Genomic DNA, 25,671 nt, shown 5'->3' on the forward strand with positions numbered 1-25,671 from the left:
GCTGGGAGAGATGCCAGGTCATCCCAGGTCACTTGTTGGAGATTATTGCTGCACAAGAGCATTTTTGTCATATTCAGCCATTGAGGGTGTTAAGTCTGTAAAGCTGTGGACACAGAAACTGACAATACCTGTCATGGTGTCAGGTTTCTTAGATGATGGAAGGATCAAGAAATCATTCAGGCAGATAAACCCAGGCTTTAACAAGACACGTGTGTTTTGTTCACTGATAGAACACTTGCCCACATGGCTGTGTTTATAAACATTCTATGTGTACAGTGATAATGGCATATTTAGTGGTGTCTACTGCAATTTTTGTTTTGCCAGGGCTGGCTGGGTCAAGATCTTGTGACACCCATCTGAGTGCAGAGCTTTATTTTACCATGTCCACGTCATGGTTTGGTGCACATGCAGGCTCAGCAAGAACTCTTGCAAAAGGCACAGTGCATTCACTGTCCCTGAATGAACGGACCTGCTTTCATCACGGGCATCAAGCAAGCATATGAGTCATTTTTTGTCAGCAGGTTATGTGATTAATATGATGTGATTGGTATTCTGCTGTAATGAACTGATGACAATTATGCATGATTTAAAAAGACTGTTACAGAATGGTAATAGTGGTATTTGGTCTTTTCCCTCTTGGCATCTTTTCATTTGACTGCCTTCAGCCAGGAGCTCCGGTCCTTTGTGCCTGCTGACAAAGGCATATTTCAAATAAACTATGACGGTAGATTACAAAGAGGAGGGTAATATCAGAGATAAACACAGGGTTCTTTTTTCTCTCCAAAGTTCACTGCTGGCCACTGCATTCAGACATAATTGCTTTCACAGCCGATAAAGCCCAGTCGATAACTGGACAGAGCCATTAGAGGTCTTTTTGTGCTCACAGAAGACAACCAATCGACTTGCTTAAGCTGCACTCTTTACACAGTTATGATATGATATTGCTGGAAATCTGTGTAATTTCGAATCTACCCAGCAGGGTGCAAGATCACTGCATTATCATTCATTAGCTGCGTTATCATTAGCTGGTTGACCCTTTTTATATGAAAGGGCAACTGTTTTCCAAGAATGAGCACATTTTTGCTAATGGTGTGCGTTATGAGTGCCTTAGTTTCATGATCTGGAGTCATGATTCTTCTATCTGCTTTGCCAGCATGTTTAGGCTGAGCCAGAGTGCCGTTAAAAGTATAGAGACACAGACAGACACACCCACGCACACCTCCCTTGTTAAGACTCATAAGCTCTGGTGGAATTCTGCTGTTTCTGCCTCAGAGAATCGATGTTAATGGCTAATAGGCTGTCACTGATGCCCAAACATGCCCTTGTTTTTGGCCTAAGCATAACAGCATATTTCTCAAGGAGTTCCTCTTCACTCTTCACACAGAGCAAGAGTGGTGTAATGGGGCCATCTACAAGCTCAGCTAATTGTGGAGGACACAATCTAGGCTTAATGGTAAACTGGTGCACCATACATAGGGCTCCAAACTAAACTTAAAATTATATGATTATGTAGGTCAGTTATTAGGCTTTAACAGACAGACATTTTTACTAAATCCTAATTTATTGCTTCATTTACTGTACTCACCTACAGTATGTTTTTTGGTCACTATTGTTATTTATGAGCAGTGTTGGGCAAGTTACTTCAAAATCGTAATGTATTATGTATTACTTATTACAGTCATTTCAAAGTAAGTTGTTACATTATAATATTACTGTCTCTGAATTGTAAGGCATTACACTACTATTGCATTACTTTTAAGTTACTTTCACCAAAATATCTAGAAATATGGATTTGCCATTCTAAATGCAGTTTATTACGCTCAATGCAGCTCATTGATTTTCCAATGGATGGAGATATGGTATAGCATAATGACTGAGCTAGGCTTAAGTCTAACAACAGTAGAATGCAATAGGCGCAGTGCTCATGATGTAATACAAGGAACAATCATAGTCATAGTAATATTGTTAAAAACCGACAAAAGGTCAAAGTCTGGTAAATTGTGATATAAATACTGTAACTTTATGGCCTAGGTCGGCTCATTAAAATCAATAGAGAGCCTACTATATTGTAAATCAAAGCTTAATAAAGACATGTCAAGATGGTGGCATTTCTGTGCCCTAAGTGAGTGGCTTTGAGTGAGTGACATTTAAATGATAACTCAAACACCTAAAGTAAAATAAAAGGCCTATTATTTACAGACCATTAGTGTGTGTTTTTAAACATTAATTTCTGAAGAAATCCTGTTTTCTTATAAATGGCGCACTGTCACTTTAAGAGCATTGATCTTTACATTCTCATAATGCCCTTTTGCCAGCTCTTGTTTACAAGCCTTGTTTGTTGAGTTACATTGATAGCACAATATTAACAATAATATGCACAGTGTTAAGTTGTTTTAAGCAGCCTTCATTGCTTTGGAAAGTATGCAATGACATGTTGCTTCACATTTCGTTTTGCAAATAAAAGTGAATTACGAGCCTGGTAGCCTATCCACCTTGGATTTTTTTTTGGCATATCATGTGCTTCATGTAAATGCTTGGAAAACGAATTATTGAAGACCCACCAATTCCATTCTACTAGTACTACGTGGTGGAGATTGAGAGAACCCAAAAAGTATCAAACTTGCATGTACCATGATGTTAATGCATTCTGACATTGTAAACGTTATTGATGGAGAATGAAACGCAGTTTGCAGTAAAGCTAAGTGTGTGATGCGCGTGGGAGCGGTGGCACTGCCAGGCTACACGAGCTTTTTCTGCATTTATATCCCTTTATTATCTTTAATTCAAGTTCACAGCTCAAAGCTGACATGCACTAGAAGAACATAGTTTGTGTTTTATCAAGAATCAAAAAGATTAGCGTGGCACCACTTTAGATGTTTCGTTAAATGACTTGTGCTATTTTCATGAGGCATAGTGAGATCCGCCGGTTTTAGCACACAAATGCACTATTATGTTCTTCATATCCTTGTCTCTGACAAGCTAAAAATAATGAGCGTAGGCTTATGTCTATCCCGCAACTAGAGTCTGACTTCGAGTCTGCTGCAGCCACTGTCATCTTCAACCAGTATCAGGAGATAACGTTCTACTATTTTGCTCGGATTTTTTCTCCTGTGTTCTCGTGGTGGTGTTTGCGAATATGTATCAAAACAAAACACTGCTTAATTTTGGGTTAAAATGCATTGTAACGCGCGTTACTGAAGTTTGTACCGAGTAAAATATTACCCTTTTTTTTTTTTTTGTAATGCCTTACATTACCGCGTTACCGCAAACAGCAATATATTACAGTAATTACATTACTTTTGTAACGCATTACCCAACACTGTTTATGAGGATAATATTTTGAAAGCTTAATGTTGGATTTGGTTGGATTTCACATAATTTTCACAGGTCACTGTAGCTGTGCTAATACTAAATTAATTGACTTGCTCATAGTACTCTGGAATCATGCAAAAGCATGATAAAACCATAGACTCCAAAACCTTAAGAGTCTCTTTTAGCCCTTTAACTTGAAATTCATCTGCTTTTGTTGTGACCTGAGCTGTGAGATTCTTGCTAGCTCACCTCCACTTCTGTCCCTTTTGTATTCAGAGAACTGCCACCCAGTAAGCACCTTATTTGTGTGCATGTGGCCTGACATGTAGACTGACAGGGAAGTGACACTCAGTGTTGTAAGTACAGGAACCTCCGAGGTGAATGTCAGTCGCCCAAAGGCTACATGCCAACCAGAGGCAGGAAGTTGTCAGGGCGGGTGCTTAAAGCGGCAGGAAATGGGTGGAGGTTGGGGGTAGGTAAAGGGTGGCTCACTGGGAGGGGGCGGTGGACCCCTGCTGACTGTCGCCATCAGGAAACCCACCACTGTGTTGCATGCAGCTCAGGGAAGTGCGTCCTTGGAGGAGAGGCATGTCCCTGCGGAAGTGCTCAGTGTCCATGGCTGATGTTGCATAACTGCACACACACACACACACACACATAAAAAACACTCTTTTTCACACACACTCACTCACACTCTCTCACACACACACCCACACGGCTATGCTTTGAAACAAGGCATCCTGCTGTTTTCGCTTCCTTTGTATTCTTTGTTATCTTTTCTATATCATCTTTTCTGTGTTTCTTGGCTCTTTTTGTTGGGGAATGATTGCTGCCTCAGAATGAGACAGAATAATGGTCAGCACATACAGGTTGATTCAGATGAAAAGCGTGATTACAGTAATTGCCGCTGGTTGTGTAAAAACAAGAAAGCCACAGACTAAGCCAGACAGATAAAAGTAAAGCTCCCGTGTTGTCAGATGCTTCCCCTGCCATCACAGTCGCTGTTGTCCCCATCTCCCTTTTGCTGTCTCTACTCATGAGCGCCCACAAGCCTGACAGTTTGGATCTTGCTGTTCCCAGCCTGCTGTCGTTCTTCACGTTTTCAGTCATCGAGGAGCACCAGCAATGGCAGCTGCCTTTGAGACCCCACATCAGTGTTCAGCACCGACTCCACAGAGAAGATGCGCCCCTGACCCGATCCTGCTCCCTCTGTGTGTGCAGCACCCCCTTTGGCTAATGTCAGATGTCAGAGTTATCCAGAGTGACTTGCCACTGGAGCCAGGGAGCATGGTAGTCATAGTAACCGCCCTAATGTCTGGGGGTGGGGGCCCAGCTTGGTGAGCTGTGGTGCCGCGGAATCCTCCGCTGGGAATTGTGTGACCTCCCACCAATAATCCAGTGGGGGAAGAGAGTGGGAGAAAAAGAGAGAGTGAGTGAGAGAGCGTGAAGAGGAATTTCACTGCTTATCAGACCTAGGGGGGCAACACCTCCTTTAACTCAGTAGAAAGGGCTCACACATGAGATCACTAGACGGGGCTTGACAAGGTCTCATATCTCGCCTCCTCAGGGAACCCTTACTGTCTGACTCCTCAGGCTGTACATGTGACCTAAACTGTCATGTGGGATACACAGCGCTAGATTGCCTTAAAAACTGCACAGCCATTAAAGACAAAAATGTTGGCATTTCTGATTCTAATGCTCCCACATAAGTGTTTTGGGACTAATTATATTGCAAACATTTGACTGGCAGTACTCATCAAACAAGATGGTTCCCACCTTCTTGCAAAACCCTAGCCCTAGCCTAGCAACAATCCCCAGGGCAGTCAACAAGTTTCACTGATCCCCATTTTAGCCCTATTACCTCCATCAACCCCTATTCCCTTCTCTTTTTTGGCTCGCTCCCTGTCACTGGCGTTGTCCAGTAAGTCAGCAATTCTGTTGCCGTGGGTGGAGCTGAATCTCCGTCTCCGTCTGGCTCAAGTGTCCGGTGCCCAGCCCCGCCCTCTCGCTGCTGGAAGGCAATTAGTTTCTCTTTGCCGCCCACTGGGCAAGCAGTTCAGCTCTTGGCTGACATTGAAAGTTCCTCTGGTGTACCGTGCAGTCCAGAGCAGCAAACAATTGCTTGTGTCTCATTGCCAGACCAATTCACCATACAGCACGTTTCAGCATGAGCTGTCCTACTCTTCGGCTTCCACTCTTTACCTCTGTATATCATAATAAAAAACGCTTCGCTAATTTACGGTATAATAAAGTTTGCACAGAGCTGACACTTCATAAAATGATTCTCGGCACAAGAATCATTTATTGTACTCGCTCCCCTCTGCATGGTACATGAGATTTAAAAAAAAAAAAAAGCTCTTCAAAGACCACTGGAGTTGTTTTATGGCTTTTGATTGGAATGAGTCTGACCATTCAGACGTTTAACTGCTCTGCTCTGTTCTGCTGCATGGCTCTGCCAAGGGAAGCTGGTGAGGTTCATGTCATCTATTATCAAGGCTAAAGCCAGTTGGCACCCGGTGCTCAGTCACTGGGATTACTTTAATGTGCTTCACTGCATTTAGATGGAAGCTTCTGAGCCAGCAGTGTAAATGTCTCTCCGTGAGAGAGTATATGTCAGTGACATATTGCAAATCTTTTCAGAAGCCTCACATAGAGCGCTTAACTGCATTAACAGTGGCATGGGTTACATAAGTGCAACATTAGCATTCAAGTAGAGAGACTAATAAGTCTCAAGTCTTTTATTGTCTGAGGTCTCTAATGACAAACAAAATTGTAATGAATGTTTTTATTTACAGATTCACTACATTACAAATGAAAGTTAAAAATGTTTATTGCAAAAAGTATTTTTATTCTCTTTGAGGACCAGTTGGCTATGTCCTTATTCAGGTATTACTACTTTTCTACCTGTTTTGGTTCCAAACAAAAAGAGTGTGGAGTGAAAACAGATAACGATCATGCCAAGTGGCAGAACTAATAGCACTCCACTGTGCAGCCCTCCCTCTCACTGATTGTACTAGCTACTAAACCCACAGTTGCCACTACAGTGTCCAGCATATCATACCAGCCAACTCCACCCCCCACCCCTTCAGGGCCCACGGGCCAGTGATTGGCCAACAAACTGGCCTGACATGCTCTTTTACTTGCCCCGGGCCAGCGGGCCATTGCTTATGTTGAACCCTGGCCACTGCAGTCAGGATAATGATGCATTAATGTGTGATGTGAGACATGCAGTATAGCATAGCACAGTCTATTTTTTCGTCTTCTCTTACTAGTCCTACTGCTGTTACACTGTGTGTGTGTTTGCTAGCCTCTCGGTTTTTCATCCTGTTTCTCCTCTTCTCCGTGCGGGTGGAAAGCTCTAACTCTCCTCCCACTCGCTAGGCAGCCTGAGGTGTGGCTCAGCAGAGGCCGTGGGACGGTAGAGAATGAGAGCGAGAGAGAGAGAGAGAGAGAGTGGTAGGGTGAGAACACTGAGCTGGTGCGACGAGACTGCCTAGCGCAAAAAGAGCCTATATGGTCATGTCGGATGTAGGATGGAGGGAAACCCGCACGCTCAGTGCAGTGGAGAGGAGTGTGTTCCTCAGCGTCTGCTTTCACACCTACGCCTCACCCTCACCTCCGCCACACATGCAGAAGGAATGACGCACACCCCCACACATAAATAGTAACACGCATAATGGCCCACCCACACAGCCCGTCTCCTATTCATTGGCCAGCATTTTGGAGTGGCCTTCAGCCTCCTCCTCCTCCTCACCATCATGCTCTGCATCACAATCAGTTGTGTCATCAGCCCACTCGTTACACTGAAGGAGTATACACTGTTTGAATGTGGTGATGTCAGTCCTTTGAAGTATGGATATACTGAGGTTTAGAGAGAATAGTGATCATTGAAGATTTTGATTAAGTAACACAATAGATGAGGTGATTTTAGTTAACTTTGTGACAAGGCATTGGGTAACTTAACTGCCTTTAATTTCAAAACACTTAGGGCCAGATGTACGTACATTTGCGAATGTAGCGTTATCAGCGTCATGGACAAACCACAGATTGCGAACGCTGTCAGACCCAAGTTTCCGTCGTATTTATCAATCGTTCAATCCTTAGTGTAAACGGCACCTTTCTCTGCCTTTCTCCGCCCATAAACGCAATTTACGAACGTCCACAACTGAATAGCAGTGCCTACCTACAAGCGCAGTTAAATGAAGTTAACTGATGACAACATTAAAAAGAATCAAACGTTTAGCGATCATGAAATAATACCATACTGTACATGATAAGATGTCAACAAGCAGGGAAATAATTAAGATCAGTAGTTCTACTCAAACTACTTGTGCACGTACAGTAGGCTTTGGAAGATTGGTCAAATCTAGCAAGTAGGAAAGTTTAAGTGAATGACGTGAAAGTAAGAAAGACATTCGAAAGGCCAATGAAAGTTAGACTTACAAAACTGGTGCTCTAAATAGCGATTCTGTTGTCTTTGAAAGGTTCTCTTACTGACACATTTAACTGCAATTTGGATTAACACCTGCTTTTACAAGGCGGAAGTATTTAGGCGCAGAATAGACGTGCGCTTTCAGGAGCAGTCTTTGTACATACCGCGGAATACATAATTAGGCGCTCTTTACTCTTCCCCTCCCATCTTTTTACGCTAAACTCCCACTTTCCCCTGGATGCTCCCATGAATGCATATGCATGACATGAAAAACGCAATCCGCCACTTTCAGCTGCCACCACAGGCAGTTTGCGCTTTTACATCATTGCGGCCTGTTTTTACATACCTCGTAATGATTTTACACGCACGTTGCGAAACAAATACGCTTGAAGTTGGCGCAAAAGCGTACATCTGGCCCTTAGTATGGCCTGCAGAGTAAACTTGGGATGCCAAACCAGGTTCAGTCCTTTGAAAAGCCGCAGCAGCCTAACACATATGCCCTGTTGCCCACCATCATACCATCGTGTATAAGAATGGAGGTCTGCCATCTAATAACCTGTCTTTTTATACCCCTCCCTCCTCTCCCCCTACAGACGTGGCCAACGGCTCCACCTCCACTGGCTACAGGCCGCCCCCCAGGACCAGGGAGGTGGTCATCAATGGCCAGACGGTCAAGCTCAAGTACTGCTTTACCTGTAAGATCTTCAGGCCTCCAAGAGCGTCGCACTGCAGCCTGTGTGACAACTGTGTGGGTGAGTGAAGTCTTTTTGAATGGGGGAAATGCCGTCATGGTAAGATAATGAAAATGAATTAAGTATTGTCTTTGCCAATTGTTTTGATGTGTTGGGAATGTTTTACAATTGATAAAAAAAGTGGAGGATATGAACACCAACACTTGATATTACTCATTCTTCATGAATAATTGCTATTGTATTGCCATGTGCTTAGATGAGTGATGAAACTCTAAACTAACAGTAGTATACACTAGGTCTGAGTGTACTTGTATCCAGTAAATGTAAACACTTCTCAAAAAAAGCCCCGTTGAGCCTGTGTAGAGAGAGAGAGAGAGGCCTGAATGACTCAACTCTCTGGCAAAGGAGGAGTAAACATCGAAGTTGCGGTCAAGCTCTTCCTCTGCCTCAAAGCGGGCTGAGGCTGCTGGCTGTGTCTCGGGCAGCGCTCCCTGAGCGCTCCTCATCATTCTGTCATTCCTTAACTACGCCCGCGCCTGCAATTTCGCACCTCGACCCGGGGCCACCTCTCTGGCCCGCGCCGCTGGAACTTGTAACTGCGCGCTGACGCTCCGGCAGCAGCAGGAGGAGTCTGAAGGTGACAGGGATGATGTAGTGGCTGGCCTGTGAGCCTCCAGACAACTCCACCCCGCCACAGCCCACTTGTCCCTGTCGCTAGCCGTGTGTGTGTGTGTGTGTGTGTGTGTGTGTGTGTGTCTGGATAACGGAGAGCGGCTGGAGAGCAAATGTGAATGCAGGAGTAATTAAGCAGCAAAGCCTCTGGGGCAGACAGGAATAGATTTCTCATTTTTATTTATTTCGCGAGGAATGAGGCTTTGAACATCTGGAGGCTCGTTTGTCAGCCGCAGACAGACACTTGCTTAGTGGTCCCAAACCAGCCTCACTCATCACTGTGGTCAGATTTGGCTCCTCTCGTAGGAACTTGCACAGAACCTCCGTCTGTGCAGGCCAGAGCTTTGTGCCGAGCGCTTGTTCAATTCATGCCCTCAGAGGTTCAGGGATAACAGATGGATTACACCCCCTTTTTGCCAGATGCAGTCTGATGTTGCCATTTCCTGCTGGTCTTTGCGTGATGAGAAAGTGAAACACATGATCTCCTTTTAGTGGTATAATAAAAGGGTTTCATTTGTGTGTGCTCCTTATCAGTAACCTTATGGAGGGAAGCTCATAGTGTCCATTTGTCTGGGCAGTTAGGAATACTTTATGGCTCAATGTAGGTGTGAGTCCACAAGGACTTTTGTGCTTATGGAATAAAACAATTAGAGTATTACAACAAACATTGTATCAGTGAGCTATTTTCAAGTGGCCAACTAGGCCCTATAACTTTTTTTCTCATTGTTTGAACACTTACGGTGGCACATTTGATAAAAACCCTGTTTCACCTCAGTTTGCTCAGTGCTTCACAGTAACATTAGCATCCAATATGTTTCCTGCCAGCATCTGTGTCTAGCACCCTTTTAGAAACATTTAACTGACCGTGTAAATTATGGAAGAGATACAGTACACTGATTACTGTACAGTAATGGGAATGACATGTATGTCAGGGTACTGTCTCGTCAGAACACCGTCGTGGATAGATGACTCCTCTGCTATAACAGCCATATTTTGCCCTGGAATGGACATGGTGCACACTTCAAGCCTGATGCGGAAAGCCTGCATAACCTCTTGACTTCACCGCTAAAGACTGATTATTCCCAGAGCTCCATTCTTGTGCTAAGTTAGTACATCAGCTCTCTGCTCGCAACCCTCCAGTCTGGGAACAGCGGAGAACGCGTAAAATAAATAAGGCTCAGCTGTTAAGAGCACACAATGGCACGTCAGTCAACCGGACTGACTTGATTGTTACCCCTGCTATTTTTAAGCGACTCGTTGAACCGGCGCCCACGTGTTCCCCATTGCACTTTAGCGGGGTGCCTCTTGAGTGCAGTTCCCACTGGTTCCTCAGGGGAGAAATGGCAGCATCAGGAGGGGCCCTCTCACCCTCCAGTCTAATGGTTGCCCCTCTGAACGCAGTGGAAAGGAGGCTAATGAGGCCAGCACTCAGACAGGGGAATTTCATGTGAAGTGTGTCATTTTCACAGTAGTTTTTCATTTTCTCATCTTCTCCTTCTCTTTTCTCTCTCTCTCTCTCTCTCTTTGTCTGTGTAGAGCGCTTCGACCACCACTGTCCATGGGTAGGCAACTGCGTGGGGAGGAGGAACTACCGTTTCTTCTACATGTTTATCCTCTCCCTCTCCTTCCTCACCATCTTCATCTTCGCCTTCGTCCTCACCCATGTCATCCTCCGTAAGTAAACACACACCATCCAAGACCCACTGTATCCAAAGCTCATACGCAAGCACGCACGCACGCACGCACACACACACACACACACACACACACACACACACACACACACACACACACACACACGCGCGCGCGCGCGCACACCCACGCACGCCCACGTCATCCCTCGCGAGTAGCCCACCCACACTCACTTCATATTCACACTTGGGTGGCCTTCTGTTGTGTGACACACACACACACACACACACACACACAAATGCAGTGCTTACAGGCACTAAGAACTTAAGCAGGCTGCAGACTCTCATCTGCTGTGTCTCATGAGAGTGACGAAGGGAGGCAGAGAGCTTGAGTAAGGAAAGAAGAGAAAAGAAGGGAGTCCGATGAAGGAGAGGAAGAGGACTGACAGGACGGCAGTGGGAGAGCACAGGCCCGCGAGTCCCCTCACACTAAGAGCGGACCAGGAGGTGGAGACCCCATAAAGACAGAGATCCATCACTGTCCAGCGCTGGCCTGCACCAGGCAAAGCCCGCTCCGAGGGTTTCTGCTACAGATGCATTTACATGACCTGCACTAATTAGAATGGACAGAGCTATACACAATACGTCTGTGAAAGCCTGTCTGTGTCATCATAAATAAGATCAGACAGGAAGATCAATAGAACAGCACCAAGGACCAGCATTCCCCTACACACACACACACACACACACACACACACACACACACACGTGTACACACACATGTATACACACACACACACACTTACACACTGGCCCCGTCTCAATCCCTCAGGTTTGTGGTGGTAATTAAGGTGTTTTGCTTCATTAGTTTCTATAGGACTGCTGATTCAGCTTGGGAGGGCAGCAGAAGATAATAAGCATATCTCACACCAACACAGCACACTAATCCCCACATGCGTGGTGCACGCATCCTCAGAGACAGAGACAGAGACAGAGAGAGAGAGCAAGTGTGTTTATTTTGTTTATTTGCAAGAGGATGGCCAAACGAGCCCTCATCAAGAGTTTGTGTGCCTGTTTTGTGACTTTCATTACCCCGTGCTGCCCCCTCTGGTCGTAACATACTCATGAAACACACCAAGATTTATAGCGCTGCCATCGAACCCCTGACTCCAGAGGCCTCGTCCTGCCTCTATCTCTAGCAGTCCTTTAACAGCATGCTCTTGCTTGAGCCATTTAGTTAATCTCCTCCTTTCTTGTGAAAACAGCATCTCGTGAACTCTATAATATTCTCGGGAGGGAGGGAGTCGTGAAGTCATTTTAATGGTGCTTTTAGCACGCCGTGCCGCAGGCAGCCACCACTCAGACTGCCTGCTACTGAGTAAACCTCCAACACCAGCACAAATCACCCAGAGGATGTGTCACTTGGGCCTGAGACACCAGCACACACATTTCTACAGGACTGGAAACACACACACACACACACACACACACACACACACACACATACGGTTTAAAGTATTCAAGCCAGGCACTGTGCCATGGGTCGGTACGTTTAAGATTTGGAAAACAATACACACACACACACACACACACACACACACACACACACACACACACACACACAAACAGACACACAAAAGTGTCAGCAGGTCTGTGAGTGCCAAACTTGGTGTCAGCAGAATACATGAGCAGGATGGTTTGCTGCCCGGTCCCAGCTCTGCCCCATCAGGCTGGCCATCAGCAGGTGTCCACCGGAGCAGCTACAGGAGGCAGAGTCCACTAGAAGTTTCAGAGAGACACAGACAGGGTTTCCATGGGCATGGGAGTCGTGGAAAAGCCATGGGATTAAAAACACATTTTCCAGGCCTTAAAAAGTAAATTCAATGAGACAGGAAATTTGATTTTGTCATTTGTAGGTCTAATGAAATGAATGATGTTTTTGTACTTTCCCATGGGTATGCTATTGCTTTGCTCCTTTCTGCTGTGTTTCCACTTCAATTGGACACACAATAATTATCCAGCCTACTGGAAAAGATTGTTGCTTCATTTATATTCAGTAATTAGGCTTAACCTATGGAGTAACGGATTCAATTGTGTGTACTTGTTTAGGTTGTGAAGTCATAGAAATGGTATGAAATTTGAATGCAGATGGAAAAGGTTGGGAGCCCTGCACAGAGCTGGTGAAGAGTGGCCTTATCTGTGCTTGTGCTTCTCATGCTGTCTCTGCTCTTCTGTTTTGTCATCACTGTTCCTGCAGGGTCTCATAGCATTGGGTTCCTCAGCGCACTCAAAGACAGCCCAGCGAGATATCCTTTGGTGGAATAGGAGACCCTACTCTAATGAGAAGATTGTGGCGTGTGTGTTTTGTGCATATGAGTTTGTGTTGTGAGTGCAATGTCTTTAAATGTATGTGAGAGGCTGGACTTCTAACATCTGAATCAGCATCTCCCATCTTGGTGTCAGTCACAGGTAAATGACACGGTCCATATGTGCCCTTTTGAAATGACAGAGTATGGTAGAGCACCACCATCTTGTGCGCACGCAAACACACACACACGCAAACACACACACACACACACACACACACACACACACACACACACACACCACACACCACACCACACACACACACACTGTAGCAGACAGACAGAGTTGGCGTGCTGGGACTGCCCCGTCCCTCCCCTGGCTTTCTGTCTGCTCCGTGTGCACGTGCTGGTCAGTGCAGGGTTGCGTGAGTGCCGTCCCAGATGGCGTCGATCTCTGTTGGCTTGTGTGGCACGCACACTTCCTGTCGCTGTCTCTCTCTCTCATGTTCTGCTTCCCTCCTTCTCCCTCTGATCTCCTGCCCTGGCTCTCTCTTCCCTTCTCATCACTCCATGGCTCCCTTCCTCTTCTCTCTTCCTCTCTCTCCTTTTCTCTTCCTCTCTCTTCATCTTTGTTCCCTCTCTCTCTCTCTCTTCTCCATCTTCCCAGTTGTTTCAGTGTGCTATGAGTGCGCTGCTCCAGCTGAAGGCAGGATTTGTCATTTTCATCAGCGCGTGCCAGAGCTGTTGCAGGCTTCCAACATTCTCCCAGCCATGAGTCACAAAGAAGGAAGGAAGTACGCTGCCATGTATTCTGAAATGAAGAGGTCAAGGCTTTCTGCCTTTTCCTACATCCAGTAAAGTGACAGTAATGAACATTTGAAAGCCTCACTCAAGGAGCAGGCCAGTAACAGAGCATATAAACCAACATCATTACATCAAGACCTAGGACTTCTATTGAGAGCTGTAAAGTTAGATAAGTGGGGATAGCAGCCAGTGCAGTGATCAGGTGCACGGGCCTCTTATCTCTCCTGTGATGTAATGTGTTTGTACTGCTACACTCACACAAACAAATACAGATTTGGTGAATTTCAAATGTCGAGATGGTAGCATTAACTGATTAACTCTCACTAGAAGTTTGAGTTTTTGTATTTAAGACAACATGAGTAGGGGGTGGACTGGGGTATTTTGTGGAAGAGTCCAATATCCTTTTGCCTACCTATGCTAATGACGCCCTATCACATGCTAACATATCAAACACTGATTATGTCCCCTCAAATAGTCCCTGACCTAATGTTCTCTTAGGCAAGTCCTTGAGTTGGGGGAAAATAGCGAGAGAATGATGACTCATCAGAAGTGATATGGAAATCTGGCTGTGAAGATGGACACAGTATAAGGTCCCATTCCCTCTCACACCTCTCCGCTTTGTGTGCGTGTGTGTATGGGGGTGTACACGTAGACGCATGTGTGCATGCAAATGTGTGTTTGTGTCTTTTTAATGCAGGCTCTTGACACGTCACACCGTAAATGTGACGCATGCAGACGTGGAGCCACGCAGGCAGACACCGCTCTGGCCATTGATGCTGTTTGCTATGCTTTTACAGCTGCCTTTATCAAGGCCATAAACACGGTGCGCTTGGGACTCCAGTGTTGCACTTTAATGTCCATTAATGACCACACCGAGCACACCGAGACTGAACTCCAGCAAATGTGGAGTAGTTGCTACTAGAAGTAGTGACTTTCTTCATTGAACAGTGCTGCCAGGCTGCTGGGCTTGTTTCTGAAAGCCAGTTCTTCTGTGTGCTTGGCTTGTGTAGAGGTGTTTTTTGTGCTTATTTTTAATCACTGTATGCTTGTGGGCGTGTGATTTATGTATGCTAACACGGTGGCATTTGTGTGTTTGCTCATTATTGTGTGAAACGGAGAGTGTGTGTGTGTGTGTGTGTGCTTGTGTGCGCTTGGCTTTGACCCACAGGCAGAGGATTAGCAAACACTGTGCTGTTGCGCAACCGCTCTAGCTGCCATCCTTCTTCCTTTTGGCGGAGACCAGGCCTGCTACTGCTGAAAGAGCAGGACCCTCCCTCCTCCCACCCAGGAATCCCAACTACTAGAAGTGCTGTTGTGTTCCTGTGATTATGCATGAATTGTCATCATTGGTTAATGTGAAATCTCAAAGAGTAACGTTGTATGAATGTGTGTGAATGAGTTTCAAGTGACTTTCTATATTACTGTTGTTGTTGTGTATCTAGTCCAAATATCTTTGAATTTTGGTGTGCGTGTGTGTGGTGTGTGTGTGTGTGTGTGTGTGTGACTGTATGAGGAAGATATAGACTGCTATGTGATTAACAATTTAAAGTTGAGAGGTGCTTCCTTGACTGGCTGCTCACTGTGCTGGAGGTGGTGGTGTGCTTCTTCTCCGTCTGGTCTATTGTGGGCCTCTCCGGATTCCACACCTACTTAATAGGCTCCAATCAGACCACCAACGAAGATGTAAGGATATCATCCCACCCCCTTTGACACATACACAGATGTGTACACATGATTGATATTCCCCAGGATGGTGAAGACTAAGCGTCTCTTCTCTTTGCTCTTAATCTGTTTTATGTGGTTTTGGCTCCACTAGATAAAAGGCTCCTGGTCGTCTAAACGAGGGAAGGACAACTATAACCCCTACAGCCACGGCAACATCTTCACCAACTGCTGTGCTGCCTTGTGTGGGCCCCTGCCTCCCAGGTAACTGTCTGTCTGTCTGTCTGTCTGTCTGTCTGTCTGTCTCTGTTTGTCTGTTTGTCCTGAAACCCCATGTGTTTCTGTATGTGAGAGTGAGTGTATGGTTATGTGAAAACGGTGTTGTGTGAGCAGCATGCTACGTGCTATCCGCCACGACCACAGGCCCAGCCGAGCAGAGCAGGAGATAACTGAACTCTGTGCACTGTGTCCCATCACTTTGGCTCCTTATCTGTTATTTACCAGCGTAGACAGGGAGGAAAGACAAGAGCTTGAGAAAGTGAGTGACGTGACCTTTCACTTAGTTTAGCATACACTTTCATTTACATACACACATTCTGTAACTTTTTTTACACATTCTTCTCTCTTATTCACTCACTCACACTCTCTCTCTCTCTTTCGCTCTCTCTTTCACACTCACACACACACACACACACACACACACACACACCTATACATGCCCACACACATTATACCTGGTCATCTTCAGTCCACTCGCAGGTCTGCATGGCAGAACAGTGACAGCACATAGGGACTGAGCGGAGGACTGCCCCTTCTCTCTCTCTCTCTCTCTCTCTCTCTCTCTCTCTCTCTCTCTCTCTCTCTCTCTCTCTCTCTCTCTCTCTCTCTCTCTCTCTCTCTTTCTCTCTCTCTCTCTCTCTCTCTCGTTCCCTTCTTTTCCTTCCCAGTGGAGCATTACTCACCGCTAATGAGAAGACTGGGGAAGTCTTCCATCGGCAGGTGGTGACCATCTGCCTGCCTTGCCGCATGCTGTACTCTGTGTGCGTGCGTGCATGTTTGTGTGTGTGTGTGTGTGTTTATTTGTGCGTCAGTAGATGAAGGCCACAGGCATGCTACAGCTGGGCCCGGCTTGTCTGTGGAGTCTCCAAAGGGTGGAATGCTTGAATTGAGTTGCAGTATCCCAGATAGCATTTCCATAGTTCAGCTGTAGATAAGCCTTTGGTTCTTTGTTGATGTATACACCTACACTGACACCCATGACATATGAGTCACTCTAAGAATTCAAAGTAGACTCAGTAGACTTGGTTCCCCTTGACAAATACACACCAACTGAATGTACACATGTGGTTCAGACAAGTAAACCATTCCAGGAATAATCTTTTCCCAGTTTCTCTGGTTGCTGGTCGGTCACGGCACCTCCACCTGCAGAGAACATTCCAGCGAAAGCAGCTCACGCAGTGCAAACACACCAGGCTACTGATTTACACGTTTGACAAACAGCACATAAAGTGGCTCCCACTCGTTCCGTGCTGGTGACACCATACACCGGCCTTTACAGATTAGAGGAGAGAGGCATGTGCTGGCCTGTTGAGCTCCCTGAGCCAGATATGCTACGGCTGGCCCACTAGCAATAGACTCACTGGCAGGCCTTAGAATGTTCTGGATGCCCATGGAATTCTGTTCATTAATGAACAACTTCATTAATGAGCTAATGATTACAAAGCAGTACAAAAAGTCATGGCTAGTGGGTGCATGATTAATGGTGGATGAAGTTGGCCAAAGCCCCTTGAGCTGGTCTGAGCTGAGGGCATTTTCACTTCATAACTCATCCCACCAAGCCAGATGCTATTGTATTTCAGTGTGGAAACTAGAGATTGTTTAACACCTGCAGTGAGGTTGCTTTGGGAGTGTTCGAAGTTGACTGGCTTAAACGCCGGCTGCAGGGAGATTCACTTTAGTTGTGCCCCTCAGCACTCTTCTGGACTGACAACGTGTTGAAAGGCTAATCTCTCAGCACCCTGACTATTTGTTTTTTTTTTTTCTGTTCTGTCTGTCATCACACACACACACACACACACACACACACACAAACACGCTCAGAGTTTCACTCATTCATTAACGTGTGTATTTCTGCCTGAGTCTAGAGTGTGATGATACAGCGTGTCTCATTTCACAAATGCCAACAGCAATGTCAGATGCCGTAGGCTGCAGTGGCAGGCCAGTGAACTGAGGTCAGCTCAGACTCTGGATCACATTAAGCCGTAATCTGTCCCCTTAGATGATTGCTTGTGTCCAGGCAGCCTATTCTAACACTACCTGTGTCCTCTCCCCCACTCAGTCTCATCGACAGGAGAGGCTACATCCTGCCAAACACGCCACTTCCTGCTCCCCCCACCAATGGAATCACCATGTATGGTTCCACTCAGTCACAGAGTCACATGGTGAGTCTTGCCCCTTTGCTCATATATATTTGTAAGTGTATGTGCATGCGCAGGTCTGCTAATACCAAACATAGCATCTCTGTGACCAATAGGTTGGTGTGTTCCAATAGCAACTGCAAGGCCAGGGTTTGGAATGCCTGTGGGCACATATACAGCGCTGTACTGTATGTTGTTTTGGGGCGCTGGGGCTACCTGCTAGAGGGAGCAACATCTCTCTGCGTCATCAGATGAGTCTGCGTCATCAGAGGAGTTTGCCCACTGCAGTAAGCATGTGATCCTAATTTGCCAGTAGTCACATAACGGCTCAGCAAATGACACAGACAGCCAAAGAGCGTATGTTAGAGAAGAGAAGGAGAGCCAAAAAACATGTTTGCAAGGGTAACGAGGACACTTCAGCCAGCTGAGTGGAGATGTGTGGAGAGGTGACCTCCACCCTCAACTGGCTGCTTCATCGAGTTCCCCTTTATCCGTATTACCCCATCTCACTCTCAGAAACATGTGCGTGCACACTCACACACACACACACACACACACACACACACACACACACACACACACACACACACACACACAGAGCCCTCTGAACATCCTCTGAACTTTTGGAAGGTTGGACGGCGGTCCAGCCCAGCATCTCTTGCTTTGATTTGCCAGCTGTTGCACAGCCACCCCTCCGTGAGGCCCCCAGACAAACACAGGTCTGTCCTCTCCCACTGCTCCGCACAGCAAGGTCTCTCATGATGGACAGCAGTGTTTATCCCTAGACAAATTGTATTGAAGAAATTTGTCACTGATATTGGGATTTCTTGACCATTGTGATGATGAACGTCCATAATTGTTTTTGGCCAGTGTCCACATTGAGTCTGGACTTGGCTGCTCTCCCTGGACGTGAAACGCAGGGCTACAACAGGCTCTCGCTCTCTCTCTCTCTTTCGCTCTCTCTCTCTCTCTGTCTCTCTCTCTTCTCTCTCTCTCTCTCTTTCTCTCTCTCTCTCTCTCTCTCTCTCTCTCTGGCCTCTGCTTTACTGTCTAGTTCCCTTAGTCCTTGAGCTTATTTTGCTCCTTTTCTCTTTCACAATGGTTGTCTTTCTTTTTGCCTCTCAGTCCTTCTCTTCCTCCCCTGCGAGATTCAAGCTCAGCATCATCTCAGTACACTCTCCTCCCTATGACTTCCATCACTGGAAAATAAATACCTCTTCCCCCTCAGCTGAAGCGTGCCAATAAACAGTGATCCACTTCAGCTCACATCTCTCTCTATATCTCTGTCACACTATCACTCACACACACACACACACACACACACACACACACACACTATCACACACACACACACACATACTGTACACACACACACACACTACACACTCTCCCTTATTCTTTCTCTCTTCCAGGCTCTCTGTTTTATCCATCTCTGTATCTGTCTGTTTTCTCTTTCTGTTTATTTCCTCTGGTTCTTGTGCATTCTCAGTCCTCCACGTGTTCAGCATGTGGATGAGAGGAAGCGTGCTGCCTCTGTCTCCTGTCTCGGTGTTGAGAGGAGACATGTGGGTGGTGCTGGAGACAGGAAGTAGGTCATCAGCAGGGGGGCTGCTGGGAGATGCGCGCCGAGGAGGGACGGCCATGCAGCTCCTTGCATCCTGCCTGCCATCCTCTCCAAATGTCATGCCAAAGCCTCACTGAGCCGTGTGTGTGTGTGTGTGTGTGTGTGTGTGTGTGTTTGGCCACATCCTGTCTCCTAGCATATCAACCTCAACCTGCTGTCTCTCTGTGCGCTGAGGAAGACTGGCACAGCAGTGCTGGAGAGAGATAAATGAGCAGAGTTGGAGAGAGAGAGAAGGAGAGGGAGAGATGTGGAGGCCTGATAACAGCAGAGAGAGACAGACAGGATGCATTGAATCTGAATAAGGATATTTGTCCCTCTCCTGCCAGGGCTTCTCCTAGAGTCATCTCCAGCTGATAAACGTCCAACCTTTAGTCCATCTAAACCACAGGACAGCGCCTGGGTAGGAAGACACAAGATAAGAGACAAATCCTTTGTGAAGTTTTTATTTCTACAGTCAGGCCAACTCCATGAAAGCCTGAACCCTTGAAGAACAGAGCATCCTCTATCTAGAGAGAGGGAGAGGATGGTTTGTCAGGGTAGATCGATAGAATGAATGAGAGAGGTACAGAGGCCCATTGAGGGGCTGAAAGCGCCGAGTGCCGGTGTCGCCTTGCTCAGGACCCCTGCAGAGCTGATGATGTGTAGGCCTTTGTTAAGCTTCCGCCTCACGCGTCATCCTGTTCAGAGTCCGGCCTGTGACAAAACCTTGAGAAACACCATGGTCCCCTCTCCACCAGTGCACAGAAAGAGACATTTGTCATAGTGGAGGAGGACGCTGATCCCATTCAGCTCCCTGATCTTTCCAGTGAATACGGAGTCCAATACATCCCATGGACATTATTGACATACTCCCATACCTACAGTGCACAGAGGACCTTTTTGTTTCTGCTGCGCCTCCTGGAACTTTTACTATAAATATGCTCTTTCATTATTGCAAACAATTATGTACAGTCGAGGTTGATGTTTTAGAGCCTCTTAGGATTTGAGTTGCCAAGAGGCAGCTTTTAGTGTATTGCTGGATGTTGAGAGTTAAGAGCATTAATCATCTATCTTCTGGCTGTTCAGGACACTTCTGCCTCTAGACGTAATCATGCCTCCACCACATGATTAACACTTGATGGCCAGATGAACCAGGCTCTAATTTGAGGCTCTAACCCTCTGTCTGCTGTAAGTTCAAATGCATTTCAGACTCCTGACACTGACACTTTGTGGCCTTTTGGACTGGAAATTCAAGACAATCTTTTCACCACGGCAAAACACTGTTTGTTTGTTTTTGTTGTTTCTCTTTTAAAGCCAAAAAGCTGCAGAAATCAGTATTCTGGACACTTTTGTTTATATTATATCATTTTTGTTTATATTGCAAGGGGTTCAACTCCATAGGAACCCCTGTCATTAAAAATGAATGTTGGTATGGCTTGTCTCGTAGAGCAGGATGTGGTAAAAGTCTGCACCATGTCTTCAGAAGACTGATGTTCAAGTTGGGGTAGCGATGGCAGCTCCTTTGGGCAATATACTGTGCTTCTCCCTGGTGTTCCTGTCAAGCTAAGGCAGGATTTTGGAAGGAAAGCCGGTTGGCCTAGTTATGTTGATAGAGAATTTTGTCACTCCCTCAACGCCACATTTGAAAGACTAAATCTAACTTTTTTTTCACTGACTTTTCTGTTATAATACCAATAGAGTTGTCTCTACTCTTGCTGTTATATTGTGTTGTTGTTATAAAGAATTTGTGTCTCTTAATTTCATCTTGTGTATGACATGACAAATGGAATGATGGTGGACACCCAGCCATTTAATTCTGGCAATGTACTTTCCTCTATATTTAATCATTAACTAATTTCACCCCAGTGACACAAATCAAACTAAGATGTGCACTTTGTCAATTCAATTTGGACATCAAGATAGTATTCATCTTGTTTACCGTGGCAGTTAAACCCTGCAGACTGCCTGAGTCTGTCAGCAAAGTGGTATCTCAAAATCAATTCCAGGAAGTTGTTGATTGTAAACATCCAAAGATCTTGTTTGTCCGTGTTCAGTGGCTGAACACAGACAAATCTAGTTTATCTAAGTAGACATATTGTCTGCTCTTCACTGTTGGTTAGCCAGTCATTCACACAGTTTAGCTGTGTAACCACAGACCTCAAAATCAGTCCCACTAAACCAAGCAAGTGATGAAATCACATAAAACAAGTTGAAGTGTTTTGCTTTGAAGCCTTTTTGTCTGTAAGCAGTGAATAGTAAAAACATTCAAAACAAGTTACATATTCAACAGAAAGCTTGCTTTGAAGTTGCATTGAAATGGTTCACTGAAACCGTACTGGGGCATGGCTGGTGAATGATCTTGTGTGCACTAGCACTCTAAGAACACGGGCATGTGGCCAGACAGGCGGGCCTCCTCTGGTAGGACTCTGTTCAAAAAGCTGTTGACATGTTTAAAGCCGGCGCTGCACTTAACAGCTCCAGAGTGGGCTCAGAGAGAGAGAGAGAGCTGGGACTAGAGCAGCATCATTCTCCTGGAGCCCAGCTTTACCACCTGCATGTGGGGGGGAACACCAGCGGTGTTATGAGCCTCGCAAATGAATAAACTGACCAACTGCTCAACCAGTGGCCAGTGCTGTCGGACTCAGACGATTCATTGGGCAGCCTCAACTCCAGGGACTACATTCATTTGGAGCAATAAAAAGTGAATGTCATCTTGAAAAACTCCTTTGTAGTTTCCAGGCTTTTATCCAAAAGGTGATAACCTATTGCGGTCAAATCCTCTGCAGTTTTATGAAGATATTTTATGCAGACATTTTTCCCATGTAAGGTCATTGCTCAATATAACAAAACAGCTCTGTGTCATTTTTGTCAATCTACTTCCTTCCTGTGTACTTTCTGTGCTTAGGATGAACTTGCGGGAAAAAAAAAGGTGAAAAGGTGGCATCTTTGATTGCTGCTTCTTGTCGGAGCTGACGTTTGCTCTCAGACCACACAGGGGTGCTTGAGGTTTAGTCCTCATCCGGGCCTTTGCTTCAGGAGTTGAGAGATGACCCTGCACCTTTCTTCTGCTATGGAACACATCAACCACATCAGAACGTATACATTCTATAGACTCATGAGTCATGACATGTTTCGATATCAAGTGATGGACCTACATATTCTGTATTTGTGTGATATTCCTTTGTGCCATCCTGTTTGCAAACATCTTGTGTTATTTGCTTATTTAATTGCTGTCTTTTGCAAGAATTATCATTAAAAACTTGATTACTAGAGCTAACTTGAAAAACTTAAAAAACTGGCTAACTTGATTGTTTTTATCTGGCCTCCATGGCAACACCCAGAATTGAACTGGATGACTTGTGTTTGTGTTTTCTGATGGCTTTCCAGTGTGTTACACAACTTTACACTGTCTAACACTATCTCAGTGCTGTCTTTACACTGGCTAACACTATCTCAATGCTGTCTTTACACTGTCTAACACTATCTCAATGCTGTCCAGGCAAAAGCCTTTAACCTTTCTTCATCTCAGAATGAGATTGTTGCCGTGTAGCCCTCTTCTGTGTTTGTGATGACTCTGCCCTTTTGCATCCATGTTATTGGCAAGCAAAGTGCTTTAGTGATGTTTTCCTCTGGCCTTTAGTCCTAAAACCGCCCTCAAATGGCATCTAGAAATCGAGTTTAGCAAGACCTGGAGCGTGATCGATGATACACTTCTCTAATGGGCCTGCATGTCAGCTGAACTCGCACACTCGATTCTGCTTTTGGGTCGCATTGACCAATGTGGCTGATTGGCACTGGAACACTGTTACTAATGTCTCACCTCTGCTCTCTCCTCATCCACCCTGCTCCTCATACCCATCCCTCTGTTCTCCTCATCCACCCTGCTCCTCATACCCATCCCTCTGCTCTCTCCTCATCCACCCTGCTCCTCATACCCATCCCTCTGTTCTCCTCATCCACCCTGTTCCTTATACCCATCCCTCTGTTCTCCTCATCCACCCTGCTCCTCATACCCATCCCTCTGTTCTCCTCATCCACCCTGCTCCTCATACCCATCCCTCTCCACCCTCCTCTGCTCTGTGACTCCCCCGTCTCTGCCCTTGCTGTGCCCCACCTCCATTGTCTGCGTGCGTGTGTGCCCACACAATCTCTTGTCTCCTTCTGTCTCTGTCTCTCTTCTTGCTCTGTGTCTCTGTCTCAGTGTGTCCAAGACCAGTGCATTCAGAGCACCAAATTCGTTTTGCAGGCCGCTGCCACGCCGCTGCTCCAGAGCGCCGAGGTGCCGCTGGTGGCCGAGGATCCGGCGCTGCCGGGCCGCACCTTGCTGGCGGGGCCGTGCCCCTCGCTGCTGCTGGGCCAGCCCACGCCGCCCACGTCCACCCCCAGCCTGAGCTGCGACGGCGAGCTCATCCCCCCGCACCCGTCGCACCCCCCCGAGCCGCCGGGCCCGCACCTCCATCCACACGCGCCGCACATGCCGCACCCGCACCACCACTTCCTCACGCCCGAGGAGGTGCCCTCGCCGCCGGGCATGCTGCCGTGCGGGAGCCCCCTGGCCCACAGCCACACCGTGCCCTTCTACCACCCGGCCAGCCAGGACTCGCTGCATGAGGACTCGGTCAGGGGCCTGGTCAAGCTCAGCTCCGTCTGACCCACTGCACCCCCACTCCCCACCAGGAGGCTGCTGTCCACCCAACAGATGAACTACCCCCTTTCTCGGACATGGCTTTCAACAGCCCACGCCCACCACAGCCATACCAAGAACAGGGAAAGGGCAAAATCTTACTTCCTCTCGCCTCAACATGCAAACGCCTACTACCCCTCCATAACTCACAAATATATGCCTTTCCCACTTACACACACACACACACACACACACACACTTGGTGACTCTGAACTTATCTGAGCCCCATCCAGCCTGCGTCTTGCCAACGCACACACACACACACACACACACACACTCAACTCTTCTGCTGGTGTTGAGATGTCTTAGAGGTCCACAGATCTCATCATGGCCTGCTAATCCACTGCCCCCCAACCCTGGACGCCCCCAGTCTAGTGCTCCTTAGAGGCAGAGCAGAGGCTGCAGGAGCGAGGGCTGCAACCACTGTGGTGCCATTCAGGAAGAGGAGTAGTAGTCATCCCTCCTGAAACATGTCCGACATGTTAAAGACACGGAACGGAGAAGGAGAAAAAAGCTGCTTTGTCGTTCTCATTGTTATTATGTTTCTTTCTCTTGACGGCGCGCCGGTGAGTCTGGTGCCCTTTTGTAAATCGGACACAGTCCAGCTCACGGCTCAGACCCAATACACTCTTACTTTTGCCTTTCTAATCAGAGATTCTTGTCCACAATGCAGTCAGCGACACGAGTTACCGTCATCATGTCACATATCACTCGATTATTATATAATTTTTTAAATGTTTTCAAACAAGATAGTATTGTTTGTTTTTTCTCATGTTGTTATATTTCCTGTGGATACGAATAAAAGCCCTGAGTTTTCATGGCCGTCTCCTGTGGTGGTCCTGGGGCTCCGGCGGCCCACACAGACCCTCAGGTGGAGCAGCTGAGCACCGCGTGTTGTCACAGTGAAGACCAGTCTTGTGATGAGGGCCAGCAGCAGTCTGTGGCACTGGACCTCTCTCTCTCTGTCTGTCTGTCTGTCTCTTTCTCTCTGCCTGTCTGTCTCTGTCTGTCTCTCTCTCTCTTTTTGCTGTTGTTCTGTTAGGATGGTTCAGTCTGGCCGTAGGCTCTTCCCAGACTCCATGTGTGACATAAGAGTAAGTTCCTATCAGATCTGCATTGGGGTACAAAGAAAGACCTATGAGACCTTGCAGAGATGTTTTTTCTCTTTGAGTTATAATGTTTGCCATGTTAAGCCATATTTCCAACAACTAAAAGCATACACACCTTTGATGCCTTTTCTTTAAAACATTATGTAAAGATCTGATGCCTGACGTGGACAATTGAGCCTTTATTTGAAGTCAGCCATTTGAAAAGGTTTGCTGCCATCTAGTGTTCAGAGAAGGGAAGCTGATTTTGGAGGGTTGAATTATTACATCTATGTAACTGAATTCAAGCCATATATATGCCTATGCTAGCAATGGGGTAATATGCAGGTAATATCAAGTGTAGTCCACAG

General features: G+C 46.4%; 1 protein-coding gene across 2 annotated transcripts in view; it reads left to right on the forward strand.

The window, feature by feature from the left end:
• LOC125283975 (palmitoyltransferase ZDHHC14-like) overlaps positions 1 to 25,031 on the forward strand; it is a 59,422-nt gene extending 34,391 nt beyond the window's left edge. The window contains exons 4-10 of one of the 2 annotated variants that reach the window (XM_048227590.1): positions 8,338 to 8,496; positions 10,645 to 10,782; positions 12,997 to 13,045; positions 15,430 to 15,532; positions 15,666 to 15,775; positions 17,850 to 17,952; positions 23,733 to 25,031. In XM_048227590.1, coding sequence (XP_048083547.1) covers positions 8,338 to 8,496; positions 10,645 to 10,782; positions 12,997 to 13,045; positions 15,430 to 15,532; positions 15,666 to 15,775; positions 17,850 to 17,952; positions 23,733 to 24,182 — 1,112 coding nt within the window. In that variant the 3' untranslated portion in view covers positions 24,183 to 25,031. The remainder of the gene's footprint in view (positions 1 to 8,337; positions 8,497 to 10,644; positions 10,783 to 12,996; positions 13,046 to 15,429; positions 15,533 to 15,665; positions 15,776 to 17,849; positions 17,953 to 23,732) is intronic. The other variant, XM_048227591.1, reaches the window with a different exon arrangement.
• The last annotated feature ends 640 nt before the right edge of the window (positions 25,032 to 25,671 follow it).

Source organism: Alosa alosa, chromosome 19, assembly GCF_017589495.1.
Source record: "Alosa alosa isolate M-15738 ecotype Scorff River chromosome 19, AALO_Geno_1.1, whole genome shotgun sequence".
In the NCBI taxonomy this organism is placed as follows: Eukaryota; Metazoa; Chordata; class Actinopteri; order Clupeiformes; family Clupeidae; genus Alosa; species Alosa alosa.